Raw genomic sequence first — 22,032 nt, forward strand, 5'->3', positions numbered from 1 at the left:
ACAGGGATGGGAATAGGGAGAGATTGGGTGGGAATGTACAGGGACTGGCAAGGAATTGAGAGATCAGATAGGAATGTCCATGGGTGGAATGGTAGCTTGAAGTGATGTGATTAGAAAGAGCTGAGATACCACCACAGTGAAATTCCCTTTCTTCCCGTTCACTGAGTGTGTAATCAGTGGATGGGTTAGCTATGGATTGCTGGCCGTGCTGAAATGGTTGGAGTTGGAGAGAAGGTAAAAGAAAAATAAACTGTACAGAGAACTCTGCATCCCTCAAACTCAGACCAGCAGGGAACTGAGAGTCTTCAAAGGGTCCCACTTACCCGGACGTAAGATCCGAAGTCCCCCTGGTAAAAGATGAAAGCGACAAGATCCCCACTGCTCATCTGCCCGTTCCGGATCAGGTACTGTCCAGTGTACAACATGATCAGCTGCATCACCAGTTGTATGTGCTGCAGGGACACAGCAAGGGGGAGGAATGAGACCACAGGCAGAGTGAGAGATGCAATAATACCACCCCCCCCCCCCCCCCCCCCACCCCCGACCCAGAGAGAGAAAAGTGAGAGACACGGCACTATCCCTCTGTACTCCAGTGAGAGACAGAGACAGGGAAGAACCTCACTGTCTATGTGCAGGACTGGAAACGATATGCTTTCCCTGAGTTTACTGACCTTGTTCAGTCACACCCTGACTGTCTGCAGCAGTCACTGTGTACACAGTGAGGGAAGGGTCAGATTGTTGTGTCCACTTACCCTACGGAACAGGAAATACACCGCTGTAACAAAATCCCGTTTATTCTTGAGTTGGTTTGTTGCCTGCAGCTTCTCCTCAAACAATTCGGATTCCTCGTTCTCGGTGGCAAAACTCCGGACTGTCCTGATCGCAGAAACAATCTCTCCGGCCACTTGGTTTGACTTGGCGATGGAATCCTGTATCTCCTGGACCAGGTTCTGTGTGTAACACAAAGTACAGCACTCTGTCACAATCCCACTCCCGGGAGTCAGACAATTCTTCATACCTGCGTAAATCACAATTTCATCAAAATCACGTGGGAAGGTTTGGTTGGGGTACAGAGTGATACAAGTAGTTAAGAAAAGTGGGGGGAGGGCTTGGATTTTGTGAATAGTTTTTCTTTAGTGTTCACGTGGGCGGCACGGTGGCACATTGGTTAGCACTGTTGCCTCACAGCGCCTGAGACCCGGGTTCAATTCCCGACTCAGGCAACTGACTGTGTGGAGTTTGCACATTCTCCCCGTGTCTGCGTGGGTTTCCTCCGGATGCTCCGGTTTCCTCCCACAGTCAAAAAATGTGTGGGTCAGGTGAATTGGCCATGCTAAATTGCCCGTAGTGTTAGGTAAGGGGTATGGGTGGGTTGCGCTTCGGCGGGTCGGTGTGGACTTGTTGGGCCGAAGGGCCTGTTTCCACACTGTAAGTAATCTAATCTATTAGAGTTCGAAAAATAAATTGTTATACTTGCTTTAAAACAGTGGAATTTAGGAGTTCTCTGTCACTTACATTTCAACAGATTACGAAGCGAGGTGAGCTTTTTTGGGTGATTGGTTTTAATTAACAGAGAGGTTCAGCCTCCACATTGTAGCAATTGGCCATGATAAATTGCCCATAGTGTCCAGAGATGTTTAGGTTAAGGTGTGTTAGCCATGGGAAATGCAGAGTTACAGACAGGGTAGGGGAATGGGTCTGGGTAAGATGCTCTTCGGAGAGTTGGCGTGGACTTGTTGGGCCAAATGGCTTGTATCCACACTATGGGCTTATGTTCTGCTCACTGGAGATTAGAAAAATGAGATGCGATCTCATTGAAATATCTATGATTCTTAATGGGCTTGAAAGATTAAATGCTGAGAGACGTTTCTCTTCATGACCAGAGGGAAAAGAGGAACCAATTTCAGACTGAGAAGAGGAAACTTTTCTTCTCTAAAAGTGTTGAGTGTGTTTGGAACTCCATGCAGAGAGAACGGTGGGGGCAGAGTTATAGCGTCCTACAGCACGGAGACAGGCCATTTGGCCCAAACTGGTCCATGCTGACCAAAATACTCACCCACACTAATCCCATTTCCCTTCACTTGGTCCGTATCTCTCTCACCCTTTACTCTCCCTTTATTTGTCCAAATGCCTTTTAAATGTTGTTAATGTGCCCGCTTCCACTGGCAGCTCATTCCATATGCCTTTTATTCTTTTCGCTCTAACCTTAAACTGATGACCTCTAGTCCTCGATTCCTCAACTCTGGGAAAAAGACAGATTGCATTCACCCTATCCATGCCTCTCATGATCTTATACACCTCTGTAAGATATCCACTCAAACTCCTACACTCTAAAGAAAAAAGTCCTAGCTTGTCCAACCTCTCCCTATAACTCAGACCCTGTCCTGGTATACAGGACAGACTGAGATAGATTCATGATCAGTCAGGGAATCAAGGGTCATGGGAAAGGGCAGGATAATGAACGTGAAAAATGCCAGATCAGTCATGATCCTATTGAATAGCTGAGCAGCTGAGTGATCTACTCTTGCTCCTATTATGGGCTCACATTATGGGCAAAATCTGATTGAAGATTTGTAGCTCGGGTATCCTTGTTGTGGTTCTGCTCGCCGAGCTGGAAGTTTTTGCTGCAAACGTTTCGTTCCCTGGCTAGGGAACATCATCAGTGCTGTTGGAGCCTCGTGTGAAGCACTGCTTTGATGTTTCTTCCGGTATTTATATTGGTTTGTTCTTGCCGCTTCCGGGTGTCAGTTTCAGCTGCAGTGATTTGTATGTGGGGTCCAGGTCGATGTGTCTGTTGATGGATGTTCTTGCCGTTTCCGGGTGTCAGTTTCAGCTGTAGTGGTTTGTATATGGTGTCCAGGTCAATGTGTCTGTTGATGGAGTTTGGGGATGAATGCCATGCTTCTAGGAATTCTCTGGCTGTTCTCTGTCTGGCTTGTCCTATGATAGTGGTGTTTTCCCAGTCAAATTCATGTTGCTGGTTGTCTGAGTGTATGGCTACTAGAGATAGCTGGTCGTGTCGTTTTGTGGCTAGCTGATGTTCATGGATGCGGATTGTTAGCTGTCTTCCTGTTTGTCCTATATAGTGTTTTGTGCAGTCCTTGCATGGTATTTTGTAAACTACGTTAGTTTGGCTCATGCTGGGTATTGGGTCCTTTGTTCTAGTGAGTTGTTGTCTGAGCGTGGATGTTGGCTTGTGTGCTGTTATGAGTCCTAAGGGTCGCAGTAGTCTGGCTGTCAGTTCTGAGACGCTCCTGACGTATGGTAGTGTGGCTAGTCCTTTTGGTTGTGGCATGTCCTCGTTCCATGGTCTATCTCTTAGGCATCTGGTGATAAAGTTGCGTGGCTATCCGTTTTTGGCGAATACCTTGTATAGATGTTCCTCTTCCTCTTTTCGCAGTTCTGGTGTACTGCAGTGTGTTGTGGCCCTTTTGAATAGTGTCCTGATGCAGCTTCGTTTGTGTGTGTTGGGGTGATTACTTTCATAGTTTAAGACTTGGTCTGTGTGTGTTAGTTTCCTGTGTACCCTTGTGGTGAATCCTCCGTTGGGTGTTCTCTCTACTAACACGTCGAGGAATGGGAGTTGGCTATCCTTTTCCTCTTCTCGTGTGAATCGGATTCCTGTGAGTGTGGCGTTGATGATTCGGTGTGTTTTTTCTATATCTGTGTTTTTGATGATTACAAAGGTGTCATCAACATATCTGATCCAGAGTTTGGGTTGGATTTGTGGTAGGGCTGTATGTTCTAACCTTTGCATAACTGCCTCTGCTATGAGTCCCGAGATTGGTGATCCCATGGGTGTTCCGTTGATTTGTTCGTATATCTGATTGTTGAATGTAAAGTGTGTGGTGAGGCACAGGTCCAGTAGTTTAAGTATGCCGTCTTTGTTGATAGGTTCGGCCTCCTGTGTTCTGTTCTGTATGTCCAGTAGGTTGGCTATTGTTTCTCTGGCTAGGGTTTTGTCAATTGAAGTGAACAGTGCCGTCACGTCGAATGATACCATGGTTTCTTCTTTGTCTATGTGTGTATTCCTGATGACGTCCAAGAATTCCTGTGTTGATTGTATGGAGTGTTTGGATCCGCTGACCAGGTGTTTCAGTTTTTGTTGTAGTTCTTTGGCCAGTTTGTATGCTGGTGTCCCTGGTAGTGATACTATGGGTCTGAGTGGGATGTCTGGTTTGTGTACTTTGGACAACACCCCCAGATTCTATGGACTACCCAAAGTACACAAACCAGACATCCCACTCAGACCCATAGTATCACTACCAGGGACACCAGCATACAAACTGGCCAAAGAACTACAACAAAAACTGAAACACCTAGTCAGCGGATCCAAACACTCCATACAATCAACACAGGAATTCTTGGACGTCATCAGGAATACACACATAGACAAAGAAGAAACCATGGTATCATTCGACATGACAGCACTGTTCACTTCAATTGACAAAACCCTAGCCAGAGAAACAATAGCCAACCTACTGGACATACATAACAGAACACAGGAGGCCGAACCTATCAACAAAGACGGCATACTTAAACTACTGGACCTGTGCCTCACCACACACTTTACATTCAACAATCAGATATACGAACAAATCAACGGAACACCCATGGGATCACCAATCTCGGGACTCATAGCAGAGGCAGTTATGCAAAGGTTAGAACATACAGCCATACCACAAATCCAACCCAAACTCTGGATCAGATATGTTGATGACACCTTTGTAATCATCAAAAACACAGATATAGAAAAAACACACCGAATCATCAACGCCACACTCACAGGAATCCGATTCACACGAGAAGAGGAAAAGGATAGCCAACTCCCATTCCTAGACGTGTTAGTAGAGAGAACACCCAACGGAGGATTCACCACAAGGGTACACAGGAAACCAACACACACAGACCAAGTCTTAAACTATGAAAGTAATCACCCCAACACACACAAACGAAGCTGCATCAGGACACTATTCAAAAGGGCCACAACACACTGCAGTACACCAGAACTGCGAAAAGAGGAAGAGGAACATCTATACAAGGTATTCGCCAAAAACGGATAGCCACGCAACTTCATCACCAGATGCCTAAGAGATAGACCACGGAACGAGGACATGCCACAACCAAAAGGACTAGCCACTCTACCATACGTCAGGAGCGTCTCAGAACTGACAGCCAGACTACTGCGACCCTTAGGACTCATAACAGCACACAAGCCAACATCCACGCTCAGACAACAACTCACTAGAACAAAGGACCCAATACCCAGCATGAGCCAAACTAACGTAGTTTACAAAATACCATGCAAGGACTGCACAAAACACTATATAGGACAAACAGGAAGACAGCTAACAATCCGCATCCATGAACATCAGCTAGCCACAAAACGACACGACCAGCTATCTCTAGTAGCCATACACTCAGACAACCAGCAACATGAATTTGACTGGGAAAACACCACTATCATAGGACAAGCCAGACAGAGAACAGCCAGAGAATTCCTAGAAGCATGGCATTCATCCCCAAACTCCATCAACAGACACATTGACCTGGACACCATATACAAACCACTACAGCTGAAACTGACACCCGGAAATGGCAAGAACATCCATCAACAGACACATCGACCTGGACCCCACATACAAATCACTGCAGCTGAAACTGACACCCGGAAGCGGCAAGAACAAACCAATATAAATACCGGAAGAAACATCAAAGCAGCACTTCACACGAGGCTCCAACAGCACTGATGATGTTCCCTAGCCAGGGAACGAAACGTTTGCAGCAAAAACTTCCAGCTCGGCGAGCAGAACCACAACAACATTATGGGCAGAATGGCCTCTTTTTCCCCCCCACACACGGTCTATGATTCAAAAGGCCATGAGAAGGTGGGAAAAGTAATTAAGTACCAGACTCTTTTTTTAGAGGGAAGAATTTGAAAAATATTTTGTCAAATTTGAATGCAGTCTTCCTTAGTTATACTAAGCATGGAATACTCTGAACAATTCCAGTCTCTGTGACATAGAAGAGGATTCAGAGGCACTGGAAAGGGTTCAAAAAAGATTGACCAGGTCAGTACCAGGACTAAAATGTTAACACCTGATGAGAATGGGGCTCTTTACTCAACAAAGAAACGGGGTAGAGACGATCAGATAGAGACCTTCTCCCTGTCTGACCATCTCTAAGAATGAATATCGTGAAGATGTTTTCCCTTGAGACCAGAACAAGGGCTGATAAATACGAGATCATCATTAATTTAGTTTCGCTGGTCAGAATGTAGAATTAGTTCAGCCCAAGTTGCTCTTAGGGGGATGTTTGATGGACTTGAAGGGAGACTACCACAGTTGGATACAAGGATACACAGAAAAGGAGCAGGAGGGACCACTGAGCCCATCAAAGCTACTCCTCCATTCAATATGATCATGGTTGAGTTACATCAGTGCTACTGCCTTGCACATTCTGAATTTGAGAGAGTAAAGACCCTGACCAAGTAGACTTCAGCAGACAACCAGTCTGGTGAACGTTTGTTAAACTCTCTCTGTCACCTGTATCTCCTTCCTTCAGAAAGGAGAGCAAAACTGCACACAGTATTCGAGATCTGGTCTCACCAAGGCTCTCGATGATTACACGGAGATATCTTTTTTCCTGTAACTAAATCCCTGACTGTAAAGGTAAAAAGTGAGGTCTACAGATGCTGGAGATCAGAGCTGAAAATGTGTTGCTGGTTAAAGCACAGCAGGTTAGGCAGCATCCAAGGAACAGGAAATTCGACGTTTCGGGCCAGAGCCCTTCATCAGGAATGGCTCATCAGTAAAGGGGACCATCCTACATGCCTTCTGAATTGTTTGCTGCAGCTTCTCATTAACTTTCAGTTAATATCAAAGGGAATTGGGTGTGTCTCATTGTTCAGTGTCTCGTGAACAATGACACCCACCCAAGTCCCTTTGAAAGTCAACATGTCCCAGCCTCTCACCATTCGAGCATACTCCTTACAATTCCCACAGTGGAAAACCTCACATGGATTTCTACAGTGTTCCATCAGCCATTATTTGGCCCACTCGCCCAGCCTCTCCAAAACTCTTTGAAGTATCCTTGAAGCCTCCTTATAACTCACACTTCCACTTCGCTTTGTGTCAACTTCAAAGGTGGAAGCTTTACTTCGACTCCCCACATCGAAATCATTGACAGGGTCATATTTCACAGGACATAGGGGTGACAGGAAGTATGTGTGGAACGTAAGTACCAAAATAGATCTGCTGGACTAAATGATCTGTTTATGGAAACATAGAAAGTAGAAGCAGAGTAGGCCATTCAGCCCTCATGCCTGCTGTACCATTCAACATGCTTGGCCTTCTACTTTGACACCACTTTGCTACACTAGCCCCCGATAATATTCAGTATGTTTCAGATTTCGAAATCTACCCTACCTGCCTACGTACTCACTCCTCCCCAGACCTCTGGGAAAGTGAATTCCAAAGATTAACCATCCTCTGAATGTGTCATGTGTTCCCTGGAAGAGTTCCAATGGATTGCTGTAAATATGGATTTGCCACCCTGGGAATGAAGTCAAAGTCATTGGCGTTGAATAGAGCAAGGCAGCACGAGTAGCAAGCTGGCAGAGATCACTGTAGCTCAGTCTGGACTCAGGGACAGAATATCCAAATGGACAGTCATGAAGACAGTGTTTGGTACCTGCAGGGAACTATCAGTGATGTCAGGGTCGGACACACTTCTCCCTTCGGAGGCACTCCCTCGGGATCGAGGGGGACTTTCTCACTCTTGCACACTGGAGGGGATAATGAATTTCCTCACCCTTATACTGACATGTACACTCGTAACAAAATCAACAGAGACATTTCAGATGAAACGCAGTGGAATAAAACATGCGGTGATACATTTTCACCAACAAAATATGCACAACACGGTTTAAAAACTGTTAAAAGGGAGCACTGAGAACTTAAGCTCCAGATACTGAAAGAAAGTGGAGACAATTTATTAAGATTTAAACATTATATCTGAATCTCCGTGGGAGGAGAGTGTAATGAGAATCACAAAATGTTTACAGTCCAGGTAGAGATCATTCAGTCCATCAGATCTACACTGGCACTTGGAGCGTTTTGACATAGTGCCAATCTCCCGCCTTTTCTCTGTAACAGGCATGTTGTCTCTACCTAAATACCCCTCCAATGCCCTCCTGAATGCCTCAATTAAACCTACCTCCCCACATTTCCAGGCTGGACATTCCAGACCCTAACCTCTCACTACTTGAAAATGTTTTCTCTTGCCTCACATTTATGTCATTTGCAAATCACATTAAAACTATGCCCTCTGGTTCTTGGTCTGTTGATGAGTGGAATTGATTCTCGGTATCTGCTCGATCCAGCTCCCTCGTGATTTTGGTAATGTCTATCAAATCTCCTCTCAGCCGCCTTCTCTCCAAGGTGATCAGTTCCAACTGCTTCGACCTAGCCCCAGAATTGAAGGGTCTCATTCCTGGAACATTGTCTTCTGGACTCTCGCCAATATGTTCAAATCTTTCTCCTTTGTGGTGTCTAAATTTGTACAGACCACTCCAGCTTTGGCCTAATCAGTATCTTGTATAAGTTCATCATTAACATCCTGCTGTTGTACTCTGTGCCTTTATGAATGAAGCCTGAAGTACTGTATGTTTTATTAACAGCTCTCTCTGCCTGTCCTGCCACATTTAATGCCTTACACAGATGTACATCTAGGTGTCCCCCCTCCTTACTCCCTTTAGAACAGTACCCTTTGGTTTACAATGTCTCTCCATGTTGTTAATAACAAAGTGGTGGTTCACTACAGTGTGTTGTATTGCTGGCTGCGTACTCACCATGTGATACTTACTATACAGCTTCTGAAGGACTATGATGAGAGGAGAATCTATAAATATCAGCAAGGTGAGCTGCCAGGAGAGGGAGACCATGAAGAAGAGGACCCCAACTGTTGTCACCAAGCTTCGCAGGAAGATATTCACATTGGCTGCAATGGAGCGACTCATGAGGGTAGTGTCAGTGGAGAGGCGTGAGGTGATATCACCTGTGGAATAAACAGAACAGACAAACTAATGTCTATTAAATAAGGACAGTTATCACAATACAACAGCAAAATAGAAGCAATACTGACCATCATCTAGAGCCAATTCATTACAGTCATGTGACAGTGCGTTCGTTGTAAACAGTTGTACCGGCCCGGCATGGCGATCTCTCAGCAGACCGCTGTGGTGAGCTGTCAGCCCAGTGTGGCCACAGCATGGACTTGTGGCCTCGCAATGATTCCAGGGCATTCTCCCAGCCTCAAGGTGAAGCTTGGCATGGTCTGGAATCAAGGCCCAGCGCGGACTGGAGTCAAGGCCCAGCGCGGACTGGAGTCAAGTGGGGACTTGCAAACCTTTCACTGTACTCATGTCAGTCGAGCGACAATAATGCTAATTCAATATTACAGTCCGTTCACTCGAACAGTCATTTTTTGACACTACTGCAAGAAGTTGCCGTGACCGTCTGTGTGTGTTTTCCAACAGTGATGGTTAAACAGCAGCTGGAAATACAGCTGTTTGGTGCTGTCCTTACCAGACCGAGTTATTTCAAAGAAGCCGATTTCCTGCTGTACCAGGGATGAGAAGAGCAGTTTTCGCACCCGTTTGTTCAGTCTGTACATTGTGAACATGAAGAGGCCTCCCCGGAGACCGGCTGAAATGGAGCTGGAAAAGGAACAATTCCTTCAGTTAGAAAGGGCTGGAAGTTAATGGGGTGGGAGTGTGTGCGCTGGACTCTGCACTCCCTCCCTCTCCCTCTCTCTGTGTGGGAGCTGTGGAATTGCTGTATTAGAGGTTCCCATCTGAACACAGGAACAGCTGTTAAATATGAAGCAGCAGCAGGCCATTCAGCCCCTCCAGCCTGCCCCGTCTTTCAATGAGATCATGACTGATATGATTCTAGCTTCAAGCCCACAATCGCACCTTACTTCCATTAACCTTTCACCCCTTGCTTCAGTTATCCATTTCTGCCTCAAATATACTCATGGAAATGGGACCAGTTGGTGGTAGGAAATCTGGTCCGAAGGGTGTGCTTTCACGCCATATGACTCTACAAATCTGTTTTCCCCAACTCTTCAGAACAAAAGCCACAAAGGCTCACAATCCTCAAACTTTGCCTCAATTAATTTTTAAATGAACAATGACACATTTTTGAACAATGACCCCCTTGTTCTCGATTCTCCCACAAGAGAAAACATCCTCTCTCTTTATACCTTGTCAAGACTCCTCAGAACCTTATGCACATCAATCAAGTCATCTTTTACTGCTCTCAATTCCAGTGGATCCAGTCTCTCCAACAATTCCACAAAAGGCAAACGGCTCTGTCCAGGTATTAGTCATTTATACAGAACATAGAACAGTACAGCACAGTACAGGCCCTTTGGGCCTTGACATAATGTTGGCCGTTTATCATACTTTAAGATTAGACTGACCTTCATTGTACCTATTTGTGCCTATCCAAGAATCGTTTAAATGTTCCCAGTGTACCTGAGTTTACAACTACTACTGGCAGTCCATTCCACATACCCACCACTCTCTGTGTAAAGAACCTACCTCTGACATCTCCCCTAAACCATCCTCCAAATTAAGCTAACCTTCAAATTATGCACCCTTATGATAGCCATTTCTGCCCTGGGAAAAAGTCTCTGGCTATTCACTCTATCTATGCCTCTCAGCTTTAAAAATTACACACCACCAGGTTATAGTCAACAACGTTTATTTGGAAGCACTAGCTTCTGGAGCGCTGCTCCTTCATTAGTTGGACAACCACCTGATGAAGGATTGTCGCTCCGAAAGCTAATGTCTCCAAATAAACCTGTTGGACTATCACCTGATGTTGTGTGATTCTTAACTTTGTCCACCCCAGTTCAACACTGGCCCCTCCACATGATGGCTCTCATCATCTTGTACACCTCTGTCAAGTCACCTCTCATCCTTCTTCGCTCCAATGAGAAAAACCCGAACTCCCTCAACCATTCTTCATGCCCTTCAGACCAGGCAGCATCCTGGTAAATCTCCTCTGCACCCTTGCTAAAGCTTCCACATCTTTCTTATAATGAGGCGACCAAGTGTGGTCTCACCAGACCTCTATCGAGCTGCAGCATAACCCCATGGCTCTTAAACTCAATCTCACTGCTTGTGAAAGCCAACACACCATATGCCTTCTTAACAACTGTCAACTTGGGTGGCAACGTTGTGGGATCTGTGGACATGAACCTCAAGATCCCTCTGTTCCTCTACACTACCAAGAATCCTGCCTTTAACCATGTAATCTGCATTCAAATTCTAACCTCCAAAATGAATCACTTCACACTTTTCCAGGTTGAACTCCATCTGCCACTTCTCAGCCCAGCCCTGCATCCTGTTAATGTCCCGTTCCAACCTACAACAGCTCTCCACACTATCCACAACTCCACCAACCTTCAGGCCATCAGCAAACTTACTAAGCCATCCTTCCACTTCCTCATTCAAGTCACTCATAAAAATCACAAACAGCAGAGCTCCCAGAGCAGATCCCTGTGGAACATCACTGGTCACCGAACTCCAGGTTGAGTATTTTCCATTTACCACCAACCTCTGTCTTCTATGGGCCAATCTATTCTGTATCCAGACAGCCAGGTTTCCCTATATCCCATGTTTCCTTATTTTCTGAATGATCCTACCATAGGGAAACTTATCAAACGTCTTTCTAAAATCCATACACAACACATCCACTCTCTATCTTCATCAATGTGTTTGCTCACATTGTCGAAAAATTCAACAAGACTTGTGAGGCATGACCTACCCCCTACAAAACCATGCCGACCATCTGTAATCAAGCTATGCTTTTACAAATAATCATAAATCCTGTCTCTCTGAATGCTCTCTCATACTTTGTCCACCACTGATGTAAGACTGACTGGTCTCTAATTTTCAGGATTATTTAGAACATAGAACATAGAAGGATACAGCGCAGTACAGGCCCTTCGGCCCTCGATGTTGCGCCGACCGAATCCTACCTAACCTATACTAGCCCAATAACTTCCAAATGCCTATCCAATGCCCGCTTAAATGACCATAAAGAAGGAGAGTTCACCACTGATACGGGCAGGGCATTCCATGAACTCACAACCCGCTGTGTGAAGAATCTACCCCTAACATCTGTCCTATACCTACCACCCCTTAATTTAAAGCTATGTCCCCTAGTAACACCTGACTCCATTAGCGGTAAAAGGTTCTTAGTATCTACCCTATCTAAACCCCTAATCATCTTATACACTTCTATCAGATCTCCCCTAAACCTTCTCTTCTCCAATGAGAACAGCCCCAAGTGCCTCAGCCTTTCCTCATAAGATTTTCCTACCATTCCAGGCAACATCCTGGTAAACCTCCTCTGCACTCATTCTAAAGCTTCCACATCCTTCCTATAGTATGGCGACCAAAACTGCACACAATACTCCAGATGAGGCCTCACCAGAGTCTTATACAACTGCAACATGACCTCAGGACTCCGGAACTCAATTCCTCTGCCAATAAAGCCCAGTACACCATATGCCTTCCTCACAGCACTATTTACCTGGGTGGCAACTTTCAGAGATCTGTGTACATAGACACCAAGATCCCTCTGCTCATCCACACTACCAAGTAGCCTACCATTAGCCCAGTAATCCATCATCTTGTTATTCCTACCAAAGTGAACGACTTCGCACTTAGCTACATTGAATTCCATTTGCCACATTTCCGCCCAGCTCTGCAACTTATCTATATCCCGCTGTAACCTACCACTTCCTTCCTCACTATCCACAACTCCACCGACTTTTGTGTCATCCGCAAACTTGCTTACCCAGCTTTCAAGTCCTTCCTCTAGATCATTTATAAAGATAACAAAAAGCAATGGTCCCAAAACAGATCCTTGTGGTACACCGCTAGTAACTGCGCTCCAAGATGAACATAATCCATCAACTACTACCCTCTGTCTCCTTCCAGCCAGCCAATTCCTAATCCAAACCTCTAATGTATCCTCAATGCCATACCTCCGAAGTTTTAGCATTAGCCTACCATGGGGAACCTTATCGAACGCCTTACTAAAATCCATATACACAACATCTACTGCTTTACCCTCATCCACTTCCTTAGTCACCTTCTCAAAGAACTCAATAAGGTTTGTGAGGCACGACCTGCCCTTCACAAAACCATGCTGGCTATCCCTGATCACGTTATTCCTACCCAGATGTTCATAAATCTTATCCCTTACCATTCTCTCTAAGACTTTGCCCACCACTGAAGTCAGACTCACTGGCCTATAGTTACTAGGGCTATCCCTACTCCCTTTCTTGAACAATGGGACCACATTCGCTATCCTCCAGTCCTCTGGTACTATTCCCGTTGACAATGACGACATAAAAATCCAGGCCAATGGCTCTGCTATCTCCTCCCTAGCTTCCCATAGGATCCTGGGGTAAATGCCATCAGGCCCAGGAGACTTATCTATATTCATCCTTTCCAATATTCCCAAAACCTCTTCCCTGCATATTTCCAGGGCATCCATTCTAATTATTTGTGATTCCATATTCACATCAGCAACAGTGTCCTGTTCCTGAGTGAATACTGATGAAAAGTACTGATTTAATGTCTCTCCAATCTCCTCCGCCTCCACACACAACTTCCCACTACTATCCTTGACTGGACCGATACCTACTCTAGTCATCCTTTTATTCTTGACATACCTATAGAAAGCCTTTGGGTTTTCCCTAATCCTATCAGCTAAAGACTTTTCATGTCCCCTTCTCGCTTCTCTTAGCTCCCTCTTTAGCTCCTTCCTGGCTACCTTATAACTCTCAATCGCCCCTACTGAACCTTCACGCCTCATCTTTACATATGCCGCCTTCTTCCCTTTCACAAGGGACTCCAATTCCTTACTAAACCACGGCTGCCTCACAAGGCCCTTTACACCATGCCTGACTGGTACATACCTATCGAGGACACGCAGTAGCTGCTCCTTGAACAATCCCCACATCTCATTAGTGTTCTTCTCTTGAAGCCTGTTTTTCCAATCCACACATCCTAAGTCATGCCTCACTGCATCATAATTTCCCTGCCCCCAGCTATAGCTCTTGCCCTGTGGCGCACGATTATCCCTCTCCATCACTAAAGTAAAAGTCACCGAGTTGTGGTCACTGTCCCCGAAGTGCTCACCTACCTCCAAGTCTAACACCTGGCCTGGTTCGTTACCTAGAACCAAATCCAATATAGCCTCCCCTCTTGTAGGCCTGTTGACATATTGTGTCAGGAAACCCTCCTGCACACATTGCACAAACACCGACCCATCTAATGAACTCGAGCTATAGCTCTCCCAGTCAATATCTGGGAAGTTAAAGTCCCCCATAACAACCACCCTGCTACCTTCACTCTTTTCCTGAATCATCCTCGCAATATTATCCTCTACTTCTCTAGGACTATTAGGAGGCCTGTAGAAAACACCTAACAGGGTGACCTCACTTTTCCTATTTCTAACCTCAGCCCAAACTACCTCAAATGGCAAGTCCTCTTCCATCGTCCATTCCACTGCTGTGATACTGTCTTTGACAAGTAATGCCACGCCTCCCCCTTTTTTACCCCCATGTCTGATCCTACTAAAACATTTGAACCCTGGAACGTGCATTTCTATTCCCTTTCTTGAACAAGGGAATAACATCTGCCACCCTCCAATCATCTGGTACTACTCCAGTGGACAATGAGGATGCAAAGATCATTGCCAAAGGCACAGCAATGCCTTCCTTCATTTCCTGTAGTAACCTTGGGTATATCCCTTCTGGCCCTGGGGACTTATCTATCGTCATGTTTTTCAAAATTGTCAGCACATCCTCCTTCTAAACATCAGCGTGTTTCATGCTATCCTCACAAACGACAATGTCCCTCTCACTCGTGAATACTGAAGCAAAGTATCATTGAGGACTTCCGCTACCTCCTCTGACTCCAGGCATAAGTTCCCTCCACTATCCCTGATTGGCCCGACCCTCACTCTGGCCATCCTCTTGTTCCTCACATCATTTAATGATCTGGATGTGAACATAAGAGGTATGGTTAGTACGTTTGCAGATGACACCTAAATTGGAAGTGTGCTGGACAGTGAAGGCTACCCCAGAGTACAATGGAATCTTGATCAGATGGGCCAATGGGCCGAGGAGTGACAGATCGAGTTTAATTTAGATAAATGTAAGGTGCTGCATTTTGGAAAGGCAAATCAGGATAGAACTTTTACATGTTATGGTAAGGTCCTGGGGAATGTTGCTGAACAAAGAGACCTTGGAGTACAGGTTCATAGCTCCTTGAAAGTGGAGTTGCAGGTAGATAGTTCAAAGTTTGTGCGAAGATTTGTAGTTCGGGTGCTTGTTGTAGTGGTTCTGTTCGCCGAGCTGGAAGTTTTTGTTGCAAACGTTTCGTCCCCTGGCTAGGAGACATCATCAGTGCTCTGGAGCCTCCTGCGAAGCGCTTCTTTGATGTTTCTTCCGGTATTTATAGTGGTCTGTCCTTGCCGCTTCCGGGTGTCAGTTTCAGCTGTCCGCTGTAGTGGTTGGTATATTGGGTCCAGGTCGATGTGTCTGTTGATGGAATTTGTGGATGAATGCCATGCCTCTAGGAATTCCCTGGCTGTTCTCTGTCTGGCTTGCCCTATGATAGTAGTGTTTTCCCAGTCGAATTCATGTTGCTTGTTGTCTGAGTGTGTGGCTACTAGGGATAGCTGGTCGTGTCGTTTCGTGGCTAGTTGGTGTTCATGTATGCGGATTGTTAGCTGTCTTCCTGTTTGTCCTATATAGTGTTTTGTGCAGTCCTTGCATGGTATTTTATAAACTACATTAGTTTTGCTCATGTTGGGTATTGAGCCAGGGTTGGAGGATTCGAGCTATAGGGAGACGCTGAACAGGCTGGGGCTGTTTTCCCTGGAGTGTCGGAGGCTGAGGGGTGATCTTATAGAGGTTTATAAAATCATGAGGGGCATGGATAGGATAAACAGATAAGGTCTTTTCCCTGGGGTGGGAACTATAGGGCATAGGTTTAGAGGGATATGAGCCAAGTGCTGGCAAATGGGACTCGATTAATGTAGGATACCTGGTTGGCATGAACGAGTTAGATTGAAGGGTCTGTTTTTGTCCTGTACATCTCTGATATGGTATCTGATAAAATACCTTCTAGGAATCTCAGTATACTACACCTCGCTGGTGCCCCTTTATTCACAACATGTTACTTTCTCAAATAACTCAAATAGGTGGGTCAAAGATGATTTCCTTTTGACAAAACCATGGATTCTGCCGGATTGCCTTGAACTTTTCCAAGTATCCTGCTCTATTTTCTTTAATCATAGTTTTTAATAGATGCCCTATTCTATGAAATTCACTTGCAGGATATAGGCACTGCTGACTGGCTAGTATGTATTGCCTGACTCTAACTGCCCAATGACAGTGAAGTTAACTGGCCTGAAGTTTCCTGCTTTCTGCCTCCCTCCCTCCTTTTTGAATAAAATGAAATTACATTTGCACTTGTCCAGTTGAATATGATTGTCCCTGAACCTAATGATAATTAAAACCTTGAGACCAATGCTCTCAGTTGCCCATACCTGGCCTTTTCCATCTCGTCCAGAAATGATCAGGAACCCACATTGAAGGAGGTTGCTGCTAGCTAACCTTGCCACTGCGGACCTGGGACACGTCTGACCTTTTCACTCATCATCCACTATCCAGCTCCCCCTCAGAAGCAGCCATGGTAGGGTGGACAGACAGAAAGAAAAAACATGGTTTCATTCAATGCGTCTGGACAATGGTGAATTGAAAAATAAAATCAACCTGCTGTGTTCATGTTATGTTATGTATCCAATTGTTGGTCCATGATTTTGCTGGCCTTGGAAGATTAAACCATTTTTTAAAATGTCACCACATCATACTATCATTGCAGGAGGCCATTCAGTCCTCATTATCTAGTCTAGATCAGACTGATGCTGGAACACACAGCAGGTCAGGCAGCATCCGAGGAGCAGGAAAATCGACGTTTCGGGCAGGAATGAGGCAGGGATCCTCCGGGATGGAGAGATAACTGGACAGGGGTGGGGCTGGGGACAAGGTAGGAAAGAGTCCAATAGGTGGATGGAGGTGGGAGTAAAGGTGTTGCTCGGAGAGGAGGGTGGAGCAGATAGGTGGGATTAGTGCCAATCTCCTGTTCTTATCCCATATTCCTGTACATTGTATTCAAATAAACATCCAAAAACTCAATTGAACCTGCTTCCACTGTATTTCCAGGCAGTGCGTTCCATATCCTAACTACTTACTGTGTGAAAACACTTTTCCTCACATCACCCTCGCTTTGTTTGCACATCACTTTAAATCTATGTCCGCTTATTCTTTATTAAGTTAAGAGTGAAAACAATGAAAATCCACTCTGTCCAGGTAGCTCTTGGTTTTGAAAACTCGATCAAATCTCCCCTCCGCCTTCTCTCCATGGAGGACAGTCTCAACTTCTTCAATCTATCGTTAGAAGCGAAGTGTCTCATCACTGGAACCATTCTTGTAAATCGATCCTGCGTGAATCTAACGATGGTTACAGATGAAAAAGTGAAAGTTTACCTGCGTTTGCCGTGCACCAACACACTCAGCAGCGTGGTTAACTCTGTCAATATGTCATACAATCGCTTTGCTAATTTATGTAACAGGGTATCAGGTACCAGTGAAACTGCACCAGAAAGGTGGAGGGGAATGATCAGATCGAACTTCCACAGAAACACAGAAAACGGTCAGCCATTCAGTTCTTCAAGCATACTCCTTCTTGCCCATGTTTTCTCCCCATACCTTCGATCCCTTTCGCTTTACAAACTTCTTAAAACATTCAATGTTTTGGCCTCACCTGTTTTCTGTCATAGAGAATTTCACAGGATCACTACTCTGGGTGAAGACATTTCTCCTCAACTCAGTCCAAAATGGCCTACCCTGTATCCTTAGACTGTGACCCCTGGTTCTGGACTCCCTAATCATCAGGAACAACCTTCCTCAGTTGACCCTGTCCACACTTGTGAGAAATTCAGAGTTTTCTCTGACCCCGCCACATTCTTCTAAACTCCAATCCTAACTGATGCAATCTTTCTTCAGTCCTGCAATCCAAGGAATCAGTCTAATAAACCTTTGTTCCAATCCCTCCATAGCCACAGTTTTGGTCTCCAAATCTTTCCTGAGGTAAGACGACCACAGTATTGCATGTGGAATCTCAACAAGGTCCTCCATAACTGCAACAGCTGTCATGATACTTTAAGAGATGTATTCAGTGCTGTTTCTGTTGCAGAGGGGTGTTGTCACACTGCCGTCAGACAGGCAGTTGGTAAAGTTTTGAGTTTTCACTTATTATTAAAAACGAGAGTGGGATCAGGCTCACATCAACCCAAAGTGACTTTAGCTTTACTTACACAGGGATGCTGCCTATATTGGAACATTAGATTACTTACAGTGTGGAAACAGGCCCTTCGGCCCAACCAGTCCACACCGACCCTCCGAAGAGCAACCCACCCAGACCCATTCCCCTACATTTATCCCTTCACCTAACACTATGGGCAATTTCCCATGGCCAATTCACCTAAGCTGCACATTTTTGGACTGTGGGAGGAAACTGGAGCACCCAGAGGAAACCCATGCAGACACAGGGAGAATGTGCAAACTCCACACAGACAGTTGCCTGAGGCGGGAATTGAACCTGGGTCTCTGGCGCTGTGAGGCAGCAGTGTTCACCACTGTGCCACCAAACAGTTGATGATTAGTGGTTAAAAAATCATTGTTAAGTATTTCAATCATGTAAAGTTATGCCAATTATTTTCCGTTATAATTTAACCGTGTTAGAATAAAGTGTGTTTTGATTAGTCCACTATTTGGCTTTATTCAAATCCTATCTGTAACAGAGATCTTTATACTGAGTTTTTAGAAAAAACTATAAAATTTAGGATCTAGGGTTCCTATAATATCATAGTTGTGGTCATATTCGTTTAGCTGGGATGTTGGTTTGCAGAAGTTTCGTCCCCTGTCTCGGTGACACCTTCAGAGCTTCGGAGCTTCCTGTGAAGTGATGCTGTACTGTGTCGTCTGGAGTTTGTTTGGCTCCATTCCTACTGCTTCCGGTTGTCATTGTAGTGACCGGTATATCAGGTATCAGTCTATATATTTGTCGATAGAGTCCGTGGATGAGTGCCATGCTTCTAGAAATTCTCTGGCTGTCCTCTGCTTAGCTTGTCCCATGATCGTTGTGTGGTCCCAGTCGAATTTGTGGTCTCATCTGCAAACCAATTTCCGACCGGCAAACATACCCAAAGCTACGACAACCGGGCCCCGAGCTACAAATCTTTATGCAAAATAGGGGACTCTAGTCTGATCCACAATACAAGATATGTGAATCTGCATGACCTGTCTGACAGTTCTTGAACTGCAGTGAACTAAGACACTGATAGGCAGCACGGTGGCTCAGTGGTTAGCACAGCTGCCTCTCAGCACCAGGGTCCCAGGTTCGATTCCAGCCTCGGGTGACTGTCTGTGTGGAGTTGTACATTCTCCTCGTGTCTGCACGGGTTTCTTCCGGGTGCTCCGGTTTCCTCCCACAGTCCAAAGATGTGCAGGTCAGGCCATTCTAAATTGCCCATAGTGTTAGGTGCATTAGTCAGAGGGGAATGGTTCTGGGTGGGTTACTCTTCGCAGGGTCGGTGTGGACTTGTTGGGCCAAAGGGCCAAAGGGCCTGTTTCCACACTGGAGAGAATCTAATAACTTGGGAGTGGTTTGTGGTTTATTGTCTGAGCTTTGAGAAGGAGGTCTGAGATTCACCTCCTTCTGGTTACACTCCAATGAGTACTGCTGGAAAGTACTTGGGTGGACTCCTGATGGAGACGGAGTTTAACAGAGATGTCTTTCATATTTAACTGTCAGAAGGCCGCTGTTAAATTTGTGAACACTTCTCCTCAGTTGGACTCACATTCTAAATTCTGATAAGAACGTGACAGCATTAGAGATTGCAGAAAACATTCACAAGAATGATTCCAGGGATGAGGAACTTTGATTATGAAAATAAATTATACAAATTAACGCTGTTTCCTTGAGACTAAAGGCCAAGAGGAGATATGACAGTAGTCTTCAAATTCCTGACAGGTCTGGCCAGGGCGAATGGGGAGAAAACTGTTCCCATTTGTGAAAGGACATGAGCTGGAGGCCACAGATTTGAAGTAATTGCTAAAAGATGCAAAGGAGATGCAAGGAAAAGCTCTCTCATGCAACAAGTGGTTAGGATCTGAAATTGCATGAGAGATAGGTAAATTCAGGGAGAAAGCGAATACTGCAGATCAGAGTCAAGAGTGCGAGGCTGGAAAAGCACAGCAGGTCAGGCAACATCCCAGGAGCAGCACAGTCCACCTCATGAAGCTCTTCATTCCTGATGAAGAATTTATACTTGAAATGTCGATTCTCCCGCTACTCGGATGCTGCCTGACCGGCTGTGCAAATCGAGGCATTCATACGGGAATTACACCATTATCTGAGAAGAAAAAATGCGCAGGGTTATAGGGAGAATGCCACAAGATGTGTTTCTCATTCAAGGAGCCAGTGTAGCCATGATCTGCTGTGTAAGAGATTCTGTGAAGGGAGGCAGTGGCCTCGTGTTGATGTCACTGGACTAGTAACGCAGAGGCCCAGGTTCATGCTCCTCGGTTCAAATTCTGTTACACTACATGGAACACAGAACATTACAGCGCAGTACAGGCCCTTTGCTCCTCGATGTTGTGCCGACCTGTGGAACCAATCTGAAACCCATCTAACCTACACTATTCCAATTCATCCATATATTTATCGAATGACTATTCAAATGTCCTTGAAGTTGGCGAGTCTACTACTGTTGCAGGCAGTGCATTCCGCGCCCCTACTACTCTCTGAGTAAAGAAACTACCCTTGACATCTGTCCTATATCCAGCACCCCTCAATTTAAGGTTATGCCCTCTCGTGTGAGCCATCACTATCTGAGGCAAAAGGCTCTCACTACCCACCCTATCCAACCCTCTGATTATCTTATCTGTCTGAATTAAGTCGCCTCTCAAGCTTCTTCTCTCTAACAAAAAAAGCCTCAAGTCCTTCAGCCTTTCCTCATAAAACCTCCCCTCCATACCAGGCAACATCCTGGTAAATCTCCTCTAAGCCATTTCCAAAGCTTCCACATCCTTCCTATAATGCGGTGATCAGAACCACATGATAAATTCTCTAAGCGCGGCCACACCACTGTTTTGTACAGCTGCAGCATGACCTTGTGGCTCCCAAACTCAATCCCTCTACCAATAAAAGCTATTGATAACCAACAACCACAGCATAACTCCCCCCCAACTCCCATCTGACAACGATTGCCATATGCCTCCCACCCACCTCAAACCAACCTCTTCCAGGATCCCCACTTTTGACTCAACGTTATCCCATCGTGTGGATACAAAGGGACACACTGTCTCCTACTATAAGGCTGGTGGTCATTGAGGGGGCAGCTGTCTCCCTCAGTAATTCTTACCTTCCCATGGAGCTGATGAACATGTAGAATATGGCAATGAGGAACGCTTGGTGGTCAAAGTCAGACTTCAGTAAATCAATCACCTTCCCTGCAAAGTAAGGCATGAGGATCTCACCTGGAATCAAACGAACATCGACAGGTCATGAAATCTAGCAGGGAGTGGGTGGAAGAGATGGTGGGTGGGTGGGTGGAAGAGATGGTGGGTGGGATGAAAGAGATGGTGGGTGGGGTGAAAGAGATTGGGGAGGGTGGTGAAAGAGACAAGGGAGAGAGAAGTGGGGTAATGGGGATGGGAATAGATGGGGCAACAGAGAGGGAGGAGGATGGGGATAGATAGGGGGAACAGAGAGGGGGGTGGGGGAATGGGGATAGATAGGTGGAAGAGAGAGGGTGAGGGAGATGGGGGTAGGTAGAGGGAAGGGACAGATGGAGGGCAATGGGGAAC

General features: G+C 45.5%; 1 protein-coding gene across 1 annotated transcript in view; it reads right to left on the minus strand.

Moving 5' to 3' along the window:
• The window catches only part of LOC132832856 (antigen peptide transporter 2-like), a 48,222-nt gene that overhangs the window by 23,963 nt on the left and 2,227 nt on the right, over nt 1-22,032 (minus strand). Inside the window, exons 2-6 of the mRNA XM_060851043.1 lie at nt 21,588-21,702; nt 9,588-9,718; nt 8,852-9,057; nt 753-950; nt 324-452 (exon numbers count right to left, since the gene is read on the minus strand). Coding sequence (XP_060707026.1) covers nt 324-452; nt 753-950; nt 8,852-9,057; nt 9,588-9,718; nt 21,588-21,702 — 779 coding nt within the window. The remainder of the gene's footprint in view (nt 1-323; nt 453-752; nt 951-8,851; nt 9,058-9,587; nt 9,719-21,587; nt 21,703-22,032) is intronic.

The sequence above is a fragment of the Hemiscyllium ocellatum genome, chromosome 35 (genome assembly GCF_020745735.1).
Source record: "Hemiscyllium ocellatum isolate sHemOce1 chromosome 35, sHemOce1.pat.X.cur, whole genome shotgun sequence".
Taxonomy (NCBI): Eukaryota; Metazoa; Chordata; class Chondrichthyes; order Orectolobiformes; family Hemiscylliidae; genus Hemiscyllium; species Hemiscyllium ocellatum.